This window comes from Macaca fascicularis, chromosome 6 (genome assembly GCF_037993035.2).
Source record: "Macaca fascicularis isolate 582-1 chromosome 6, T2T-MFA8v1.1".
Lineage (NCBI taxonomy): Eukaryota > Metazoa > Chordata > Mammalia > Primates > Cercopithecidae > Macaca > Macaca fascicularis.
This window is the reverse complement of record NC_088380.1, coordinates 183332283-183348974: the sequence shown is the minus strand read 5'-3', so window position 1 is coordinate 183348974 and position 16692 is coordinate 183332283. Positions and strand designations below refer to the sequence as shown.

General features: G+C 46.9%; 1 protein-coding gene across 3 annotated transcripts in view; it reads right to left on the bottom strand.

Annotated features, from left to right (window-relative positions):
* The window catches only part of FAF2 (Fas associated factor family member 2), a 102845-nt gene that overhangs the window by 62415 nt on the left and 23738 nt on the right, over positions 1 to 16692 (bottom strand). Inside the window, exon 1 of one of the 3 annotated variants that reach the window (XM_015452271.3) lies at positions 1231 to 1633. The exons of 1 other annotated variant lie outside the window; for it this stretch is intronic. Coding sequence is in view for 1 of the 2 variants with exons in the window: in XM_005558593.4 (XP_005558650.1) it covers positions 939 to 1001 (63 nt within the window). In the remaining variant the exon portion in view is untranslated. Of the gene's footprint in view, positions 1 to 938; positions 1025 to 1230; positions 1634 to 16692 lie in introns of those variants that run through there. One more of the 3 variants, XM_005558593.4, reaches the window with a different exon arrangement.

Below are 16692 nucleotides of genomic sequence, written 5' to 3'. Positions count from 1 at the left end.
AGAGACAGGGTTTCACCATATTGGCCAGGCTGGTCTCGAACTCCTGACCTCGTGATTCGCCCGCCTTGGCCTCCCAAAGTGCAGAAATTACAGGCGTGAGCCACCGCGGCCGGCTTGGGGGTAGATATTTTTAAGACAGTCTCTTCAGAGATAAGAAACTGGTAACAAAGTGCCAAGGTTACCCACCCTAGTGGTATCTCCAACCATTCTCCAGCTCAAGGGTAAGTGATTAGTGGCAAACGTTCTTAATACGACGTCCTGTATTAACATAACATTCCTGCAAGTTACCACCCTCCTCAAGCATAGTGAAGCACAGGAATCCAGGAATAAGCCAAAAGTAATAAATCCCGTCAGAAGCCACTGATGACACTTAGCACCTTGCATTGTTTTCTCACTTGGTGTCCTCCCACACCTCTAGGGCGGGGACCAGGTCTGTGTGTAGATGCCCCCTTCCCGACCGGAACCCCCAACACGAAACCTGGTATCCAAGAGGCCTCAGTTTGTGGGAATGTTTGTGGAAATGGCATGGGATGTTGGCAGGAGGTTTTTCTGTCAGAGACCCGAACTGACGCCAACTCCGCGGTAGGGATTAAGCGTCTCCGGCAGATACAGACTCGTTGGGCGGAGAGGGTCCGACCGATAACCGGGCTGGGAAGGATGGCTGAGGACTGACGCCGCTAAGGGAAACCAGGGAAGCTGACACGCTGAGGGCACAGAAGCACAAACGAGGCGGGTCTGGCCGCAGCGATGGCTGGAAGGATAGGGACCAACAGAGGCTTGGGGGCCGGGGGAATCAGGGCAGTTGGAGTCTGGGGGGAGGGGGTCGGCCTGCTGGTCTAAGAAGAATCTGAGCCCAATCTGAGGAAAGTTCTGAACTCCTCTAGGGGCCCACTCCCCATCCCGCGGAGGCATTTGCTGCACCGAGTACTCGCTGCTACCTGAAACTGCAGCAGCTTCTCTGTCTGCTCCTGGGTTAGATCTCGCTCCTCAGGCGCCGCCATTTTGCCGCCGCCTCTACGCTCCTGACCCGTCCGCACCGTCACCCGCCGGAACTGACCTCAGCCACAACCACATCCGGTCTGAACGACCGCCGGCGCGCAGCTGCGTCTGCGCGCGCTGGCCCACTAACCCCTACCCCACCCCTGGTCGCCGCCAGAGGGCGCCACGCTCGGGCCTATCCCGAACACCTCCGGAAACTGCCGAGGGACTGTCGGTACAAGTCGCCCTTACCCTTTAGGCGACGAAACGATCTGCTCGAGACCTGAGATTCCAGTGGAGTCTTGCAGAGCCGAGAGGGCCCGAATGTGCCTCGAGAAACTCCGGAGCCCCCGAATGGCATTCGGCTGATTTCGGCTGCTCTCTAACCTTTTTCCGGCAACCTGTTATTCTTGGAGGTTTCTCAGGAGATGTGGCCGTTCCGAAATACCAGCCTTTTGGTCTTTGGCCCCTGACCTAAAGTTTCCAAAAGCTCCTGACCATCTCTCGGGAGGTGCCGAAGGATACTGGCGCGGCATTTCCAACGCCGCCTTCGAAGCGGAAGCTGTGGGCAGGCTTCGACCACCGTCCCATTGCCGCTTCGCGGTCGCTTGCTAGGAAGGGCTGGACTGGGCTCCCCGGATCCTCGACGATTCATGGCGCCCCCAGCCGTCGGCAGAGCTTTCCGTCCACCGCCGTGGTTGCAGCGCTGGAGCCCCGGCCCGGCGTCTGCTTTTCCGTGCCTAGAGTCTTGTCTCTCCGCACTAGCGCTGCACTGGCCCCTTGTCCCTGTGACAGGCGAAGAAAGATCCCTGGACCGCCATTAGGAGACGCGGGTTCTAGCTGCCACCTTGCCAAGTGCTGGACATCCTTGGGCAAACCACTTGGGCTCCATTTTGCCATTTGTTGAATGAGATTCACCAAGAGCCCCTGACGTGCTGCCGCTGCCCCTTCTCTTCGAGGCAGTTTCCTGCCCTTCCCTTCTGCTGCTTACACTGCCCTATCACCATCCCTCAATCTCTATCTTCCTCTGCACGTCCTTTGCCCCTTCTCGTCCGCCACCTCTCTTTAGATTTCCTGTTCTCATTTCCACCTCTGCCTCCGAACGCCTCCTCTGCCCACCTTCCAGAGAGGCCTGGGTCTTGGTACACGCTTTTCCACGGACGACCTGTGTGATTCCCAGCAAGGCTCTCAGCTGCCTGCGCCCCACTCTCATCCCCTTGCAAGGCTGATCTGGTGAGACAGAAAAGGCTTTCAGCGCTGGTTCTGTGAAGAGTACGTGAAATTTCTTTTGCTGTGCAGAAGCTCTTTAGTTTAATGAGATCCCATTTGTCAATTTTGGCTTTTGCTGCCATTGCTTTGGTGTTTTAGACATGAAGTCTTTGCCCATGCCTATGTCCTGAATGGTACTACCTAGGTTTTCTTCTAGGGTTTTTATGGTATTAGGTCTAACATTTAAGTCTCTAATTCATCTTGAATTAATTTTCGTATAAGGAGTAAGGAAAGGATCCAGTTTCAGCTTTCTACTTATGGCTAGCCAATTTTCCCAGCACCATTTATTAAATAGGGAATCCTTTCCCCATTTCTTGTTTCTCTCAGGTTTGTCAAAGATCAGATGGCTGTAGATGTGTGGTATTATTTCTGAGGACTCTGTTCTGTTCCATTGGTCTATATCTCTGTTTTGGTACCAGTACCATGCTGTTTTGGTTACTGTAGCCTTGTAGTATAGTTTGAAGTCAGGTAGCGTGATGCCTCCAGCTTTGTTCTTTTGACTTAGGATTGTCTTGGAGATGTGGGCTCTTTTTTGGTTCCAGAGTGTACAGGCAACCTACAGAATGGGAGAAAATTTTTGCAATCTACTCATCTGACAAAGGGCTAATATCCAGAACCTACAAAGAACTCAAACAAATTTACAAGAAAAAAACAAACAACCCCATCAAAAAGTGGGCAAAGGATATGAACAGACATTTCTCAAAAGAAGACATTCATACAGCCAACAGACACATGAAAAAATGCTCATCATCACTGGCCATCAGAGAAATGCAAATCAAAACCACAATGAGATACCATCTCACACCAGTTAGAATGGCGATCATTAAAAAGTCAGGAAACAACAGGTGCTGGAGAGGATGTGGAGAAATAGGAACACTTTTACACTGTTGGTGGGATTGTAAACTAGTTCAACCATTATGGAAAACAGTATGGCGATTCCTCAAGGATCTAGAACTAGATGTACCATATGACCCAGACATCCCATTACTGGGTATATACCCAAAGGATTATAAATCATGCTGCTATAAAGACACATGCACACGTATGTTTATTGCGGCACTATTCACAATAGCAAAGACTTGGAATCAACCCAAATGTCCATCAGTGACAGATTGGATTAAGAAAATGTGGCACATATACACCATGGAATACTATGCAGCCATAAAAAAGGATGAGTTTGTGTCCTTTGTAGGGACATGGATGCAGCTGGAAACCATCATTCTTAGCAAACTATCACAAGAACAGAAAACCAAACACCGCATGTTCTCACTCATAGGTGGGAACTGAACAATGAGATCACTTGGACTCAGGAAGGGGAACATCACACACCCACACACCGGGGCCTATCATGGGGAGGGGGGAGCGGGGAGGGATTGCATTGGGGGTTATACCTGATGTAAATGATGAGTTGATGGGTGCAGCACAGCAACATGACACAAGTATACATATGTAACAAACCTGCACGTTATGCACATGTACCCTAGAACTTAAAAGTATAATAATAAAAAAATTAATTAATTAAAAAAAAAAAAAAGAGTACATGAAATTTTGGCTACTTCTTTCCGGACTTCATCAGGTCTGCACAAACCACAACGTCCTGGAAAAACATCACATTGTACGCCCTAAAACACAACCCCCAAAAAGTGCTAATTTGAAAAACAAAACAAAACAAAAACCCTGCAAATTTGGATCTGCATATGAAATCTCTCCATTTAAAAATGGTGTCGGCGGGTCTGTGTGGCTCACACCTGTAATCCAAGCTCTTTGGGTGGCCGAGGCGGGCGGATCACCTGAGGTCAGGAGTTCTAAACTGGCCTGGTCGACGTGGCGAAACCCCGTCTCTACTAAAAATACAAAAATTAGCCAGGGGTGGTGGCGCGTGCCTGTAGTCCCAGGTACTCAGGAGCCTGAGGCAGGAGAATCGCTTGAATCTGGGAGGTGGGATTGCCCCACTGCACTTCAGCCTGGGCGATAGAGTGAGACTCCCTCTCAAAAATAAGTAAATAAATAAATAAATAAAATGTCAATTAATTAAAAACCCCCAAAGGCAAAATTGGAAGCAGACAGCTGCTACTCTAGAGAATTTATTACAGCAACTCAAAGCTCAAAGGAGACTTAGGGTTGTTCAACCTCACCAAAAACACTGGGTTCAGGTAAACTGAATGAGAGGTGGCAAAGTCAGGTGTCTTCAGGAATTGTGTAATTCTCACTCAAGATATATACTTGCCAGCAGGCACGGTGGTGCCACCGCGCACGGCTAATTCATGCCTGTAATCCCAGCACTCTGGGAGGCCAAGGTGGGAGGATTGCTTGAGCCCAGGAGTTGGGGACCAGCCTGGGCAATATGGTGAGACTGTCTCTACGAAATTTTTTTTTTTTAAATTAGCCAAGTGTGTGCGGGGCGCGGTGGCTCACACCTGTAATCCCAGCACTTTGGGAGGCTGAGGCAGGCGGATCACAAGGTCAGGAGATCGAGACCATCCTGGCTAACACGGTGAAACCCTGTCTGTACTAAAAATAAAAAAAAAAATTAGCCAGGTGTGGTGGCAGGGGCCTGTAGTCCCAGCTACTCGGGAGGCTGAGGCAGGAGAATTGCTTGAACCTGGGAGGCAGAGGTTGCAGTGAGCTGAGATCATGCCAATGCACTCCAGCCTGGGCGACAGAGCGAGACTCTGTCTCAAAAAAAAAAAAAAAAAAAAATTTAGCTGAGTGTGTCAGCACGCATCTATAGTTCTAGCTAGTTAGGACGCCGAGGCAGGGATGATCACTTAAACCCAGGAGGCAGAGGTTGCAGTGAGCCATAGTCACCACCGCACTCCAGCCTGGGTAACAGAGCAACACCAAGACCGTGTCTCAAAAAAACAAACAAAAACAAAACATAACAAAACACAGATGGTTTCTGCCTTTTAGCTGTAGAGGATGGCTTCCATGTATTGCCAAAACTGCCCATTTTTTTTAAGAGTGCATACATTCGCATCACAAAAAAATACATGTGAGGTGATGCATGTTAATCAGCTTGATTTAGCCATTCCACAAAGTACATATATTTCAAAACATCATGTCATATATGATAAATTTTATTTGAAAAACATCACATTGTACACCTTAAAAAGTAAAATATGCTAATTTGAAAAGAAAAATTCTACACATTTGGATTTCCATGTGAAATCTCCCCATTTAAAAATGGTGTTGGCCAGGCGTGGTGGCTCACATGCCTGTCATCCCAGCACTTTGGAAGTCCGAGGCGGGTGGATCACCTGAGGTCAGGAGTTCAAGACCAGCCTGGCCAACATGGTAAAACCCGATCTTCACAAAAAATACAAAAATTAGCCGGGTATGGTGGCCTGCGCCTGTAATCCCAGCTACTTGGGAGGCTGAGGCAGGAGAATCACTGGAACCCAGGAGGCGGAGGTTGCGGTGAGCCAAGATCACACCATTGTACTCCAGCCTGGGAGACAGGAGTGAAACTCTGCCACAAAAAGAAAAAAAGAAAAGAAAAAAAAAGATGTCAACTAATTCAATTTTAAGGAAAATTACTCTGCAAGTCAATCAGAATTGAAAGAAGCCTCACAGCCTCTATTTGTCATGGGAGAAACAGACCTGGGAAGAAACTCAAACTTTTTTTGATAAGTTCAAGATGAAGAGTGTGAAAAGTGTTACCAGTTATTGGCTTGCCTTTTCTTTTTTTCTTTTCTTTTTTATTTATATTTTATTTTTGAGACGGAGTCTCACTCTTGTAGCCCAGGCTGGAGTGCAGTGGCGCGATCTTGGCTCACTGCAAGCTCTGCTTCCTGGGTTCACACCATTCTCCTGCCTCAGCCTCCCGAGAAGCTGGGACTACAGGCGCCCGCCACCACGCATGGCTAATTTTTTTGTATTTTTAGTAGAGACGGGGTTTCACCGTGTTGGCCAGGATGGTCTTGATCTCCTGACCTCCTGATCTGCCTACCTCGGCCTCCCAAAGTGCTGGAATTCCAGGCGTGAGACACCACACATGGCCCACTTTTTTTTTTTTTTCTTTTTTTTTTTTTTTGAGACGGAGTCTTGCTGTGTCTCCCAGGCTGGAGTGCAGTGGCCTGATCTCGGCTCACTGCAAGCTCCGTCTCCCGGGTTCACGCCATTCTCCTGCCTCAGCCTCCCAAGTAGCTGGGACTACAGGCGCCCGCCACCACGCCCTGCTAGTTTTTTTTTTGTATTTTTAGTAGAGACGGGGTTTCACCATGTTAGCCAGGATAGTCTCGATCTCCTGACCTCGTGATCCACCCGCCTCGGCCTCCCAAAGTGCTGGGATTACAGGCTTGAGCCACCGCGCCCGGCCTTTTTTTTTTTTTTTGAGACAGAGTCTTGCTCTGTCACCCAGGCTGGAGTACAGTGGCACTATCTCGGCCCACTGCAACCTCCACTTTCCAGGTTCAAGCGATTCTCCTACCTCGGCCTCCCAAGTAGCTGGGATTAAAGGCACATGCCACCACACCTGGCTAATTTTTGTATTTTTAAGTAGAGATGGGGGTTTCTCCAGGTTGGCCAGGCTGGTCTTGAACTCCTGACCTCAGGTGATCCACCCTCCTTGGCCTCCCAAAGTGCTGGAATTACAGGTGTGAGCCACTGTGCCTGGCCTTCTTTTCTTTCTTTTCTTTTCTCGTTTATTTTCTTTTCTCTTTTCTTTCTTTTCTCTTTTCTTTTCTTTTTTTTTCTCTTTTATTTTCTTTTCTCTTTTCTTTCTTTTCTTTTCCCTTCTCTCTCTTTTTTTTCTTTCTTTCTCTTTTTTTTGAGACAGGGCCTCCCTCTGTTGCTCAGGCCAGAGTACAGTGGCATGATCATGGCTCACCGCAGCCTCAACCTCCAGGGTGCAAGCGATCCTCTCACCTCAGCCTCCCAAGTAGCTGAGACTACAGGCACACACCACCACACCAGGCTAATTCTTTTATTTTATTTTACTTTATGTTCCAGGATACATGTGCAGAACGTGCAGGTTTGTTACATAGATATATATGTGCCATGGTGGTTTGCTGCACCTGTCCACCCATCCTCTAGGTTTAAGCCCTACACACATTAGGTGTTTGTCCTAATGCGCTCCCTCCCCTTCCCTGCACCTCCGGACAAGCCCCGTGTGTGTTGTTCCCCTCCCTGTGTCCATGCGTTCTCATTGTTTAACCCCCACTTACGAGGAAGGACATGAGGTGTTTGCTTTTCTGTTTCTGCATTAGTTTGCTGAGGATGATGGCTTCCAGCTTCATCCATGTCCCTGCAAAGGACATGATCACATTCTTTTTTATAGTGCATAGTATTCCATGGTGTATATGTACCACATTTTCTTTATCCATTTGATCATTGATGGGCATCCATGTCTTTGCTAATATAAATAGTGCTGCAATGAACATACGTGTGCATATGTCTTTATAGCAGAATGATTTATATTCCTTTGGGTATACACCCAGTAATGGGATTACTCACAGCAGGTTCATTCTTGTATTTTTTTGTAGAGATGGGGTTTCACCATGTTGCCCAGGCTGGTCTCACACTCCAGAACTCAAGCTATCTTCATGCCTCATCCTTTGGAGTGGCTTGGTCTAACAGGCCTGCACCACCAAACCCAGTTTCTATTTTAATCCAAAGTGGATTTAAAAATTCCACGCAGGGCAAGAGGATTGCTTAAGCCCAGAAGACCAGCTTTGGCAACACAGTGAGACCTCTGTGTATATAGAAAATAATAAGTAAAGTAAATCAGATTCTATCATGCTCCTGCTTAAAACATTCTATTGGCTTCCCGTTGTCCTTAAAATAGAATCCAAGCTCTTTACTGTGGCCTAAAATGCCCTATAGCTGGCTCCTATGGCTTCTCTGACCTCATTGGTGCCAAGTCACTTCTCTCAAACTTTCACCTCATTATTCCTATTTAGACATCAGGGACTTTGCATCTGCAAGACCCTGTCTCCTTGAGTCCTCACATGATTGGCCCCTTTTGACATTCAGATCTCAGCATAAGATAATGCAGTCTCATCTGTAATCTCATCGCTTTGGGAGGCTGAGGCGGGTGGATCACGAGGTAAGGAGTTTGAGACCAGCCTGGCCATCATGGTGAAACCCCAACTCTACTGAATACAAAAATTAGCCGGGCATGGTGGCACGTGCCTGTTATTGCAGCTATTCAGGAGGCTGAGGCAGGAGAATCCCTTGAACCTGGGAGGCAGAGGTTGCAGTGAGCCGAGATCGGGCCACTGTACTCCTGCCTGGGTGACAAGAGTGAAACTCTGTCTCAAAAATAAATAAATAAATAAATAATTAAATAAATAAATAAATAAATAATAAAAATGCATCTCACAGAAGACCTAAACATGTTGCATTTTCCTCAAAGCATTTATTACTACATGGCATTATCTTATTTACCTGTTTATTGTTTACCTCCTCACTCTGTATTCTAGAAGGGTTACAGAAACCAGGCTTGCTTTGGCCACCGCTGAATCCCCAGTGTCTAGAACTGGGCTGCACGTGGAGTACAAGGTCTATAAATATTTGGCCCAGGCTAGCTCCTTAGAGAAAGGGCCTAGGAATACAGGTGGACTTACAAGAGTAACACTAAGGGAATTCAATTGGGAGATAAAGCCACTGCCTGTGGGATGCAGAGAGATGGGATTTAATTAGAGCATCTCAAATCAGAAGAGAAAAGAAGAACCACTTCAATTTCAGGTGTTGGGCTAAGAAATGCTGATAACAGGTGACTTTAAAGCAGAAATATTTTATTGCTCTTGGTTTTGTTTCTTGTTTTTTTTTTGAGACTGAGTCTTGCTGTGTCGCCCAGGCTGGAGTGCAGTGGCGCGATCTTGGCTTACTGCAAGCTCCACCTCCCGAGTTCACGCCATTCTCCTGCCTCAGCCTCCTGAGTAGCTGGGACTACAGGTGCCCACCACCAAGCCCGGCTTTTTGTATTTTTAGTAGAGACGGGGTTTCACCACATTAGCCAGGATGGTCTTGAACTCCTGACCTTGTGGTCCGCCTGCCTCAACTTCCCAAAGTGCTGGGATTACAGGCGTGAGTCACTGCACCCGGCCTACTGCTCTTTTAAAAAAATCTCTGAGCCAGGTGCGGTGGCTCACGCCTGTAATCCCAGCACTTTGGGAGGCTGAGGTGGGCAGATCATGAGGTCAGAAGATCGAGACCATCCTGGCTAACACGGTGAAACCCCGTCTCTACTAAAAATACAAAAAATTAGCTGGGCGTGGTGGCATGCACCTTTAGTCCCAGCTACTAGGGAGGTTGAGATAGGAGAATCATTTGAACCGGGAGGCGGAGCTTGCAGTGAGCCAAGATCGCTGCCACTGCACTCCAGCCTGGGCGACAGAGTGAGACTCTGTCTCAAAAAAAAAAAAAAAAAAAAAGCCGGGCACGGTGGCTCAAGCCTGTAATCCCAGCACTTTGGGAGGCTGAGACGGGCGGATCACAAGGTCAGGAGATCGAGACCATCCTGGCCAACACGGTGAAACCCCGTCTCTACTAAAAAATACAAAAAACTAGCCGGGCGAGGTGGCGGGCGCCTGTGGTCCCAGCTACTCCGGAGGCTGAGGCAGGAGAATGGCGTAAACCCGGGAGGCGGAGCTTGCAGTGAGCTGAGATCCGGCCACTGCACTCCAGCCTGGGCGACAGAGCCAGACTCAGTCTCAAAAAAAAAAAAAAAAAAAAAAAAAAAAAAAAAATGTTTATAAAAAATTGCGGCCGGGCGCAGTGGCTCAAGCCTGTAATCCCAGCACTTTGGGAGGCCGAGACGGGCGGATCACGAGGTCAGGAGATCGAGACCATCCTGGCTAACCCGGTGAAACCCCGTCTCTACTAAAAATACAAAAAACTAGCCAGGCGAGGTGGCGGGCGCCTGTGGTCCCAGCTACTCGGGAGGCTGAGGCAGGAGAATGGCGTAAACCCGGGATGCGGAGCTTGCAGTGAGCTGAGATCCGGCCACTGCACTCCAGCCTGGGCGACAGAGCGAGACTCCGTCTGAAAAAAAAAAAAAAATTGCATGATTTGTGAACTGTGAAAAAGTTTAACACCTGAGCTGGCAGAATGGGAAAGGGAGGAAAAGCAACAGACCTGCCTACAGATGGTTTAAATAACCCATTTGCATTTAAATCGTTCCTACAATCTTAGCCTCTGCCTGGTTGTGGGGGGGCATGTTTCCCAGGAGACATAGTGTAGTTTCCATTGAACTGCTTGCTGCAATGACTACCTGGACACTTTGGACACCTCGTGCCGTAAACCTGGGAGTGGAGGAGTTGTCAGACCAGCAGGGTAATCCCCCTGTTTACAATGAGGGGCCAGGGTTGCTGTTATACACCACAGAGTCAGGAGTGTGTCTGGAGCTCAGGGGACTTACCAGGACATCTTTTGTCACTTCCACACCTAGTGATAACAGAAAACAAGCAACTGCAACAACCACAGCCCGACAAGGGAAGGTAATTAAAGGCTAAGACCCTTCTGAAATAAAAGTCTGGATTGCCCAGGCCGGGAAAGCATTTAGGCCAACCAAAGTACTAGCCAAGGGTGAGGGAAATGCAGAATTATGGAGGAAGGAGATGATGATTATCACTTACAGCCTTGTGACCAGTTGCAGCTGCAGAGAGCTTAGTTTTTTTCACCAGCTAGCTCACCTTAAGTCTTTTAGAGATTGTTGCTGGCTACTACATCAAAAGGGATTTATATGAATGTTTGGACTCCTACCGCCCCTCTTGGAAGGAACGAGGGCATTTTGTTCCTACAGTCATGGAGAACTATGGGACTGGATATAACGGGAGGGAGTGAGCAGTGCAAGGAAGGGATTGCATCCAACATCTCTTACATTTCACCTGAGATCTTTGCAGTCTTACCTATCTCCAAGGCCCTTGGTCAATTGTTGCACCCCCAGCCACTTCTGTGCTGACCAGTTCTACTTGGATGGATTCTGTCTGGCCACCCCCATGGTGACCAGCTTGCACAGACCCAATGCAACAGCATGTCACTGGCACGTGTACTACACGCTTTGGACTCCTGCCCTAGAGCTTTTCTATTGCTACTGGAGCAGGAGACACCATGGACCAGCATAGTGCTTACCTATGTGTGACCCAGAAGTGCAGTGGAAGTAATGTCCCGCGGAGCAGATTTTTGGCCAATAAGAGATGGGAGTGTGAACCCTGAAAGAGCTGGTCCTTCAAGATGGATCCTGAGTGGCTAAGGTGGCCTGAAATCAGAACACAGCCAAGCAACCATTCGCTGTCTCTAGGTCACCCACGTATCCTGCATTCCCAGAAACCCACATGCTCATGTAACGTTGGGACTTTCATACCTGTCTGTTCTTGTTCATCCTGCCTGAAATCACTGCTGCTGGAAAATCCCATTTCACTTCCTGAACTGCTATTGTTTGAATATGGTTTGTTTGGCTCCACCAAGTCTCATGCTGAAGTTTGATCCCCTATGTTGGAGGTGGGGCCGTGTGGGAGGTGCTTGGGCGATGGGGGTGGATCCCTCGTTAATAGCTTGGTGCTGTTCTTGTGGGAGGGAGGGAGGTCTCACTCTTAGCTCTCAGGATAACTGATTGTTGAAAAGAGCATGGCACCTCCTCCCCTCTCTCTCGCCTCTTCTCTCTCCATGTTATCTGCACAAGCCTGTTCCCCTTCACCTTTTGTCATGAGTGGAAAACTTCCTGAGGCCCTCATCAGAGACAGATGCTGGTGCCATGCTTCTTGTACAGCTGCAGAACTGTGAGCCTAATAACCCTCTGTTCTTTATAAATTATTCAGTCTTAGGCATTCCTTTAGAGCAACACAAACAGGCAAAGACATGGACCTAATCAATAGACTATGACCTGTATGGACGAATCAGAACTCAACAAACATCAGTCAATCAGAACTAGACAAGATTGTATCCCTCATTTGCATAAGTAGACCATAGTGAGAACCTGGGCGGAGCTTTCTTTGTAAAAGACAACTCCTCTCTTTTTTCTCTTGGAAGGTACCTTTGTTTTCACTGAAGGATGCATCTCTCTGGTTTGCAAACTGTTCACTAGAATGAAGTCTCTCTTTTTTAAAAAAGACAATCCTTGGCCGGGCATGGTGGCTCACGCCTGTAAACCCAGCACTTTGGCAGGCCGAGGTGGCTGGATCACCTGAGGTCAGGAGTTTGAGACCAGTCTGGCCAACATGATGAAACTCCATCTCTAATAAAAACACTAAAATTAGCTGGGTGTGGTGGTGGGCGCCTGTAATCCCAGCTACCTGGGAGGTTGAGGCAGGAGAATCGCTTGAACACAGGAGGCGGAGGTTGCAGTGAGTTGAGATCACACCACTGCACACCACAGCCTGGGCAACAGAAAGAGACACTGTTTCAAAAAAAAAAAAAAGACAATCTTTGTGAGTGGAATTTATATATTTATTTATTTATTTTAGATAGGCTCTCAGCTGGGCGCGGTGGCTCACACCTATAATCCCAGCACGTTGGGAGGCTGAGGAGGGTGGATTCCTTGAGGCTAGGAGTTCAAGACCAGCCTGGGCAACATGGTAAAACCCCCTCTCTACAAAAAATACAAAAATTAGCTGGGCGCAGTGGCACGTGCCTATAGTCCTGAGGCAGGAAAATAGGGTTTGGAGGCAAGGAACATAAGGCCAATTCATACTTCAGCTATAACAGGAAATATCCTCTCCATAAAACGTATGTGTAAATAACTTGTAACTTTACTTCATTCTCTCCATTTATGTAGGGTGTGCCTGAAGTAACCAATGGAATCCTCTAGGGGATATTTAAACTCCCAAAAATTCTGTAACGGGGCCCTTGAGCCTCTATGCTCGGGCCTGCTCCCACACTGTGGAGTGTACTTTCATTTGCAATAAATCCCTTCATTCTTTCCTTCTTTGTGTATTTTGTTCAATTCTTTGTTCAAGACGCCAAAAACCTGGAAATCCTCCACCATTAACAGTCGCAGCTACTCAGGAGGCCAAGGCAGGAGGATTCGCTTGAGCCCCAGAGGTCAAGGCTGCAGTGAGTCGTGATTGTGCTACTGCACTCCAGCGTGGGTGACAGGAATAAAACCCTGCCTCAAAAAAAAAAAAAAAAAAAGAAAAGAAAAGAGAGAGAGAGAGGGAGGGTCTCATTCTGTCTCTTGTAATCATGCCCAGCTAACTTAAGTATTTTGGTATTTTAGTATTTTGGTAAGGACGGGGTTTCACCATGTTGGCCAAGCTGGTCTTGAACTCTTGACCTCAGGTGATCTGCCTGCCTCGGCCTCTCAAAGTGCTGGGGTTACAGGCATGAGGCACCACGTCTGGCCTATATATTCCTTATAGGTTATATCCTGAGAACAAAAAGAAAAGCAAAGAAATCTGAAATGGTTTTAAATAATCCTAGTGTCAGTAATAATATTGATATTGCTACTTTATTTATTTTTGTTTTGCTTTGTTTTTTGTTTCTTTTTTGAGACAGGGTCTTGCTCTGTTGCCTAGGCTGGAGTACAATGGTGTGATATTGGCTCACTGCAACCTCCACCTCCCGGGTTCAAGTGATTCTCCCACCTCAGCCTCCCAGGTAGTTAGGACTACAGGCGCACGCCAGAATGCCCCCTAGTTTTTAGTACAGACAGCGTTTCACCATGTTGGCCAGGCTGGTCTCAAACTCCTGACCTCAAGTGATCTGCCTGCCTCAGCCTCCCAGAGTGCTGGGATTTACAGGCATGAGCCACTGCACCCAGCCTGATATTGCTACACACACACACACACACGTACTTATATATGTACTCCCAGTGGGTCCTGAAACCACGAATAGTACCAAATCTGAATGCTGCCAGATGAAACCTGTTTCTGTTCATCTCTCCCACCCACAAATGTAATGCCTTTTCCATCTGAACTAAGCACTTATCACATACTGCGGTGTAACTTTTGCAGTTTGGGGTGTGACAGCAAAACTGGCACAAATTTCTTTTTCCTTCTTTACAATTTCATGGATAGATCTGTTTCTATCACAGATCTTAGCAACCTCAGCATACATTTTTTTCTTTCCTTATTAAATCAAGAACGTTCACCTTTACACTCAAAGAAAGGAATTTATGGCTTCTCTTTGGCGTATCTGAGCTACCAGCATCACTAGTCTCGGGCTTTGGGACCGATATTAAGTAAAATAAGGGGAACCTGAGCAAAAGCACTGCAGAACGGTAACAATTGATCTGATAACTGCAAAGTGACTGATGGGTGGGGAGTGTATACAGCATGGAGACGCTGGACAAAGGGGCGATTCACATCCCAGGCAGGATGCAATGGGAGGATGCAAGATTTCATCACGCCCCTCAATTCAAAACTTATGAATTGTTTATTTCTGGAATTTTCCATGTAATATTTTCAGACTGTGGTTGACCACAAGTAACTATAATCATAAGTGAAACCAAGGATTATAAGGGACTACTGTGTATATATGGAGACAGCAAAAAAGAGTGAATATGTTATGCATTAGAACCAAGATTTTCAGTGAAAGGAAAAATATCTAAATCTAAAGAGATTAAGTAAAAACATTATTTTAAATTTAATTAAGAAATATCAGTAACAGTACAATGCGTTTTCTTTTTTTAAAAAAAATGTATTTCCGGCCGGGCGCGGTGGCTCAAGCCTGTAATCCCAGCACTTTGGGAGGCCGAGACGGGCGGATCACGAGGTCAGGAGATCGAGACCATCCTGGCTAACACGGTGAAACCCCGTCTCTACTAAAAAATACAGAAAACTAGCAGGGCGCGGTGGCGGGCGCCTGTAGTCCCAACTACTCGGGAGGCTGAGGCAGGAGAATGGCGTGAACCCGGGAGGCGGAGCTTGCAGTGAGCTGAGATCTGGCCACTGCACTCCAGCCTGGGCGACAGAGCGAGACTCCGTCTCAAAAAAAAAAAAAAAAAAAATGTATTTCCTAGTGTGTGTTTTTTTTTTTAAGATTTTAAGAGACGGAGTCTTGCTCTGTCACCCAGGCTGGAGTGCAGTGGCCGGATCTCAGCTCACTGCAAGCTCCACCTCCCAGGTTCACCCGCCATTCTCCTGCATCAGCCTCCTGAGTAGCTGGGACTACAGGCGCCCGCCACCATGCCTGGCTAATTTTTGTATTTTTAGTAGAGACGGGGTTTCACCGTGTTAGCCAGGATGGTCTCGATCTCCTGACCTCGTGATCCACCCGCCTCGGCCTCCCAAAGTGCTGGGATTACAGGTGTGAGCCACCGCGCCCGGCCGTATTTCCTAGTTTTCTTGACTAAAGAGGTTTATAAGAAATAATTAGACCCAATGCAGTGGCTAAGCACACGTTAGCTCCAGTAGCTTTTTTGTAGAATCTACTTTTTTACATAGACAGTCATGTAGTATGCATATAAAGATAGTTTTATGGTGACTGTGCCTGTAATCTCAGCATTTTGGGAGACTGAGGTGGGAGGATCGCTTGAGGCCAGGAGTTCAAGACCAGCCTGGGCAAAGTAGAGAGACACCCCCAACCTGCCACCGCCTTGCTGTTTCTACAAAAAAAGAAAAGAAAAAAAGAGGATTGTTTAACCTTTCATTCAAATCTGGATTCCTTTTGTTTCTTTTTCCTTTTTCCCTCCCTTCCTTCCCTTCATTGTTCTCCTTATTGCACTGGTTGGAACCTCCAGTGTAATGTTGAACAAAAGTGGTAAAAGCAGACATCTTTGCCTTATTCCTACTCTTTGAGGGAAAGTGTTCAGTCTCTCACCATTAAGTTTAATGTTAGCCGAAGATTTTTTGTAGCTGTAAGATTGAGGAAGTTCCCTTCGATTTGTAGTTTGCTGAGCATTTTTATTAGGAATCTATGTTGTCAAATGCTTTTTCTGTTATTGAGATGATCATATGACTTCTCCCTTTTGTTTTTTTTTTTGATATGAATAATTATACTGATTGATTCTTTTAAAATTGTGGTAACAAATATCTAACATAAAATTTATCATTTTAATCATTTTATAGTGTACAATCCAGTGGCATTTAGTAAAATGTTGTACAACCATCACTACTACATAGTTCCAAAATATTTTCATTAACCCAAAAGGAAACCCTGTGTGCATTAGCAGTCACTTCCCATTTCTCCTTCCCCCAGCTCCTAGCAACCACAAATCCACATTCTTTCTCTATGAATTGGTCTGTTCTGGATATTTGATATAAAAGGAATAATACAATATATGTGGCTTTTGTGTATAGCTTCTTTCATGCAGGATAATGTTTTCAAGGTTTAACTACGTTGTAGTGTGTATCAGTATCAGATTTTGTTTTTTGAGATGGAGTCTCACTCTGTTGCCCCGGCCGGAGTGCAATGGTGCCATCTTGGCTCGTTGCAACCTCTGCCTCCCAAGTTCAAGCGATTCTCCTGCCTCAGCCTCCCCAGTAGCCGGGATTACAGGCGCACACCACTGCACCTTGCTAATTTTTGTGTTTTTAGTAGAGACAGAGTTTCACTCTGTTGGCC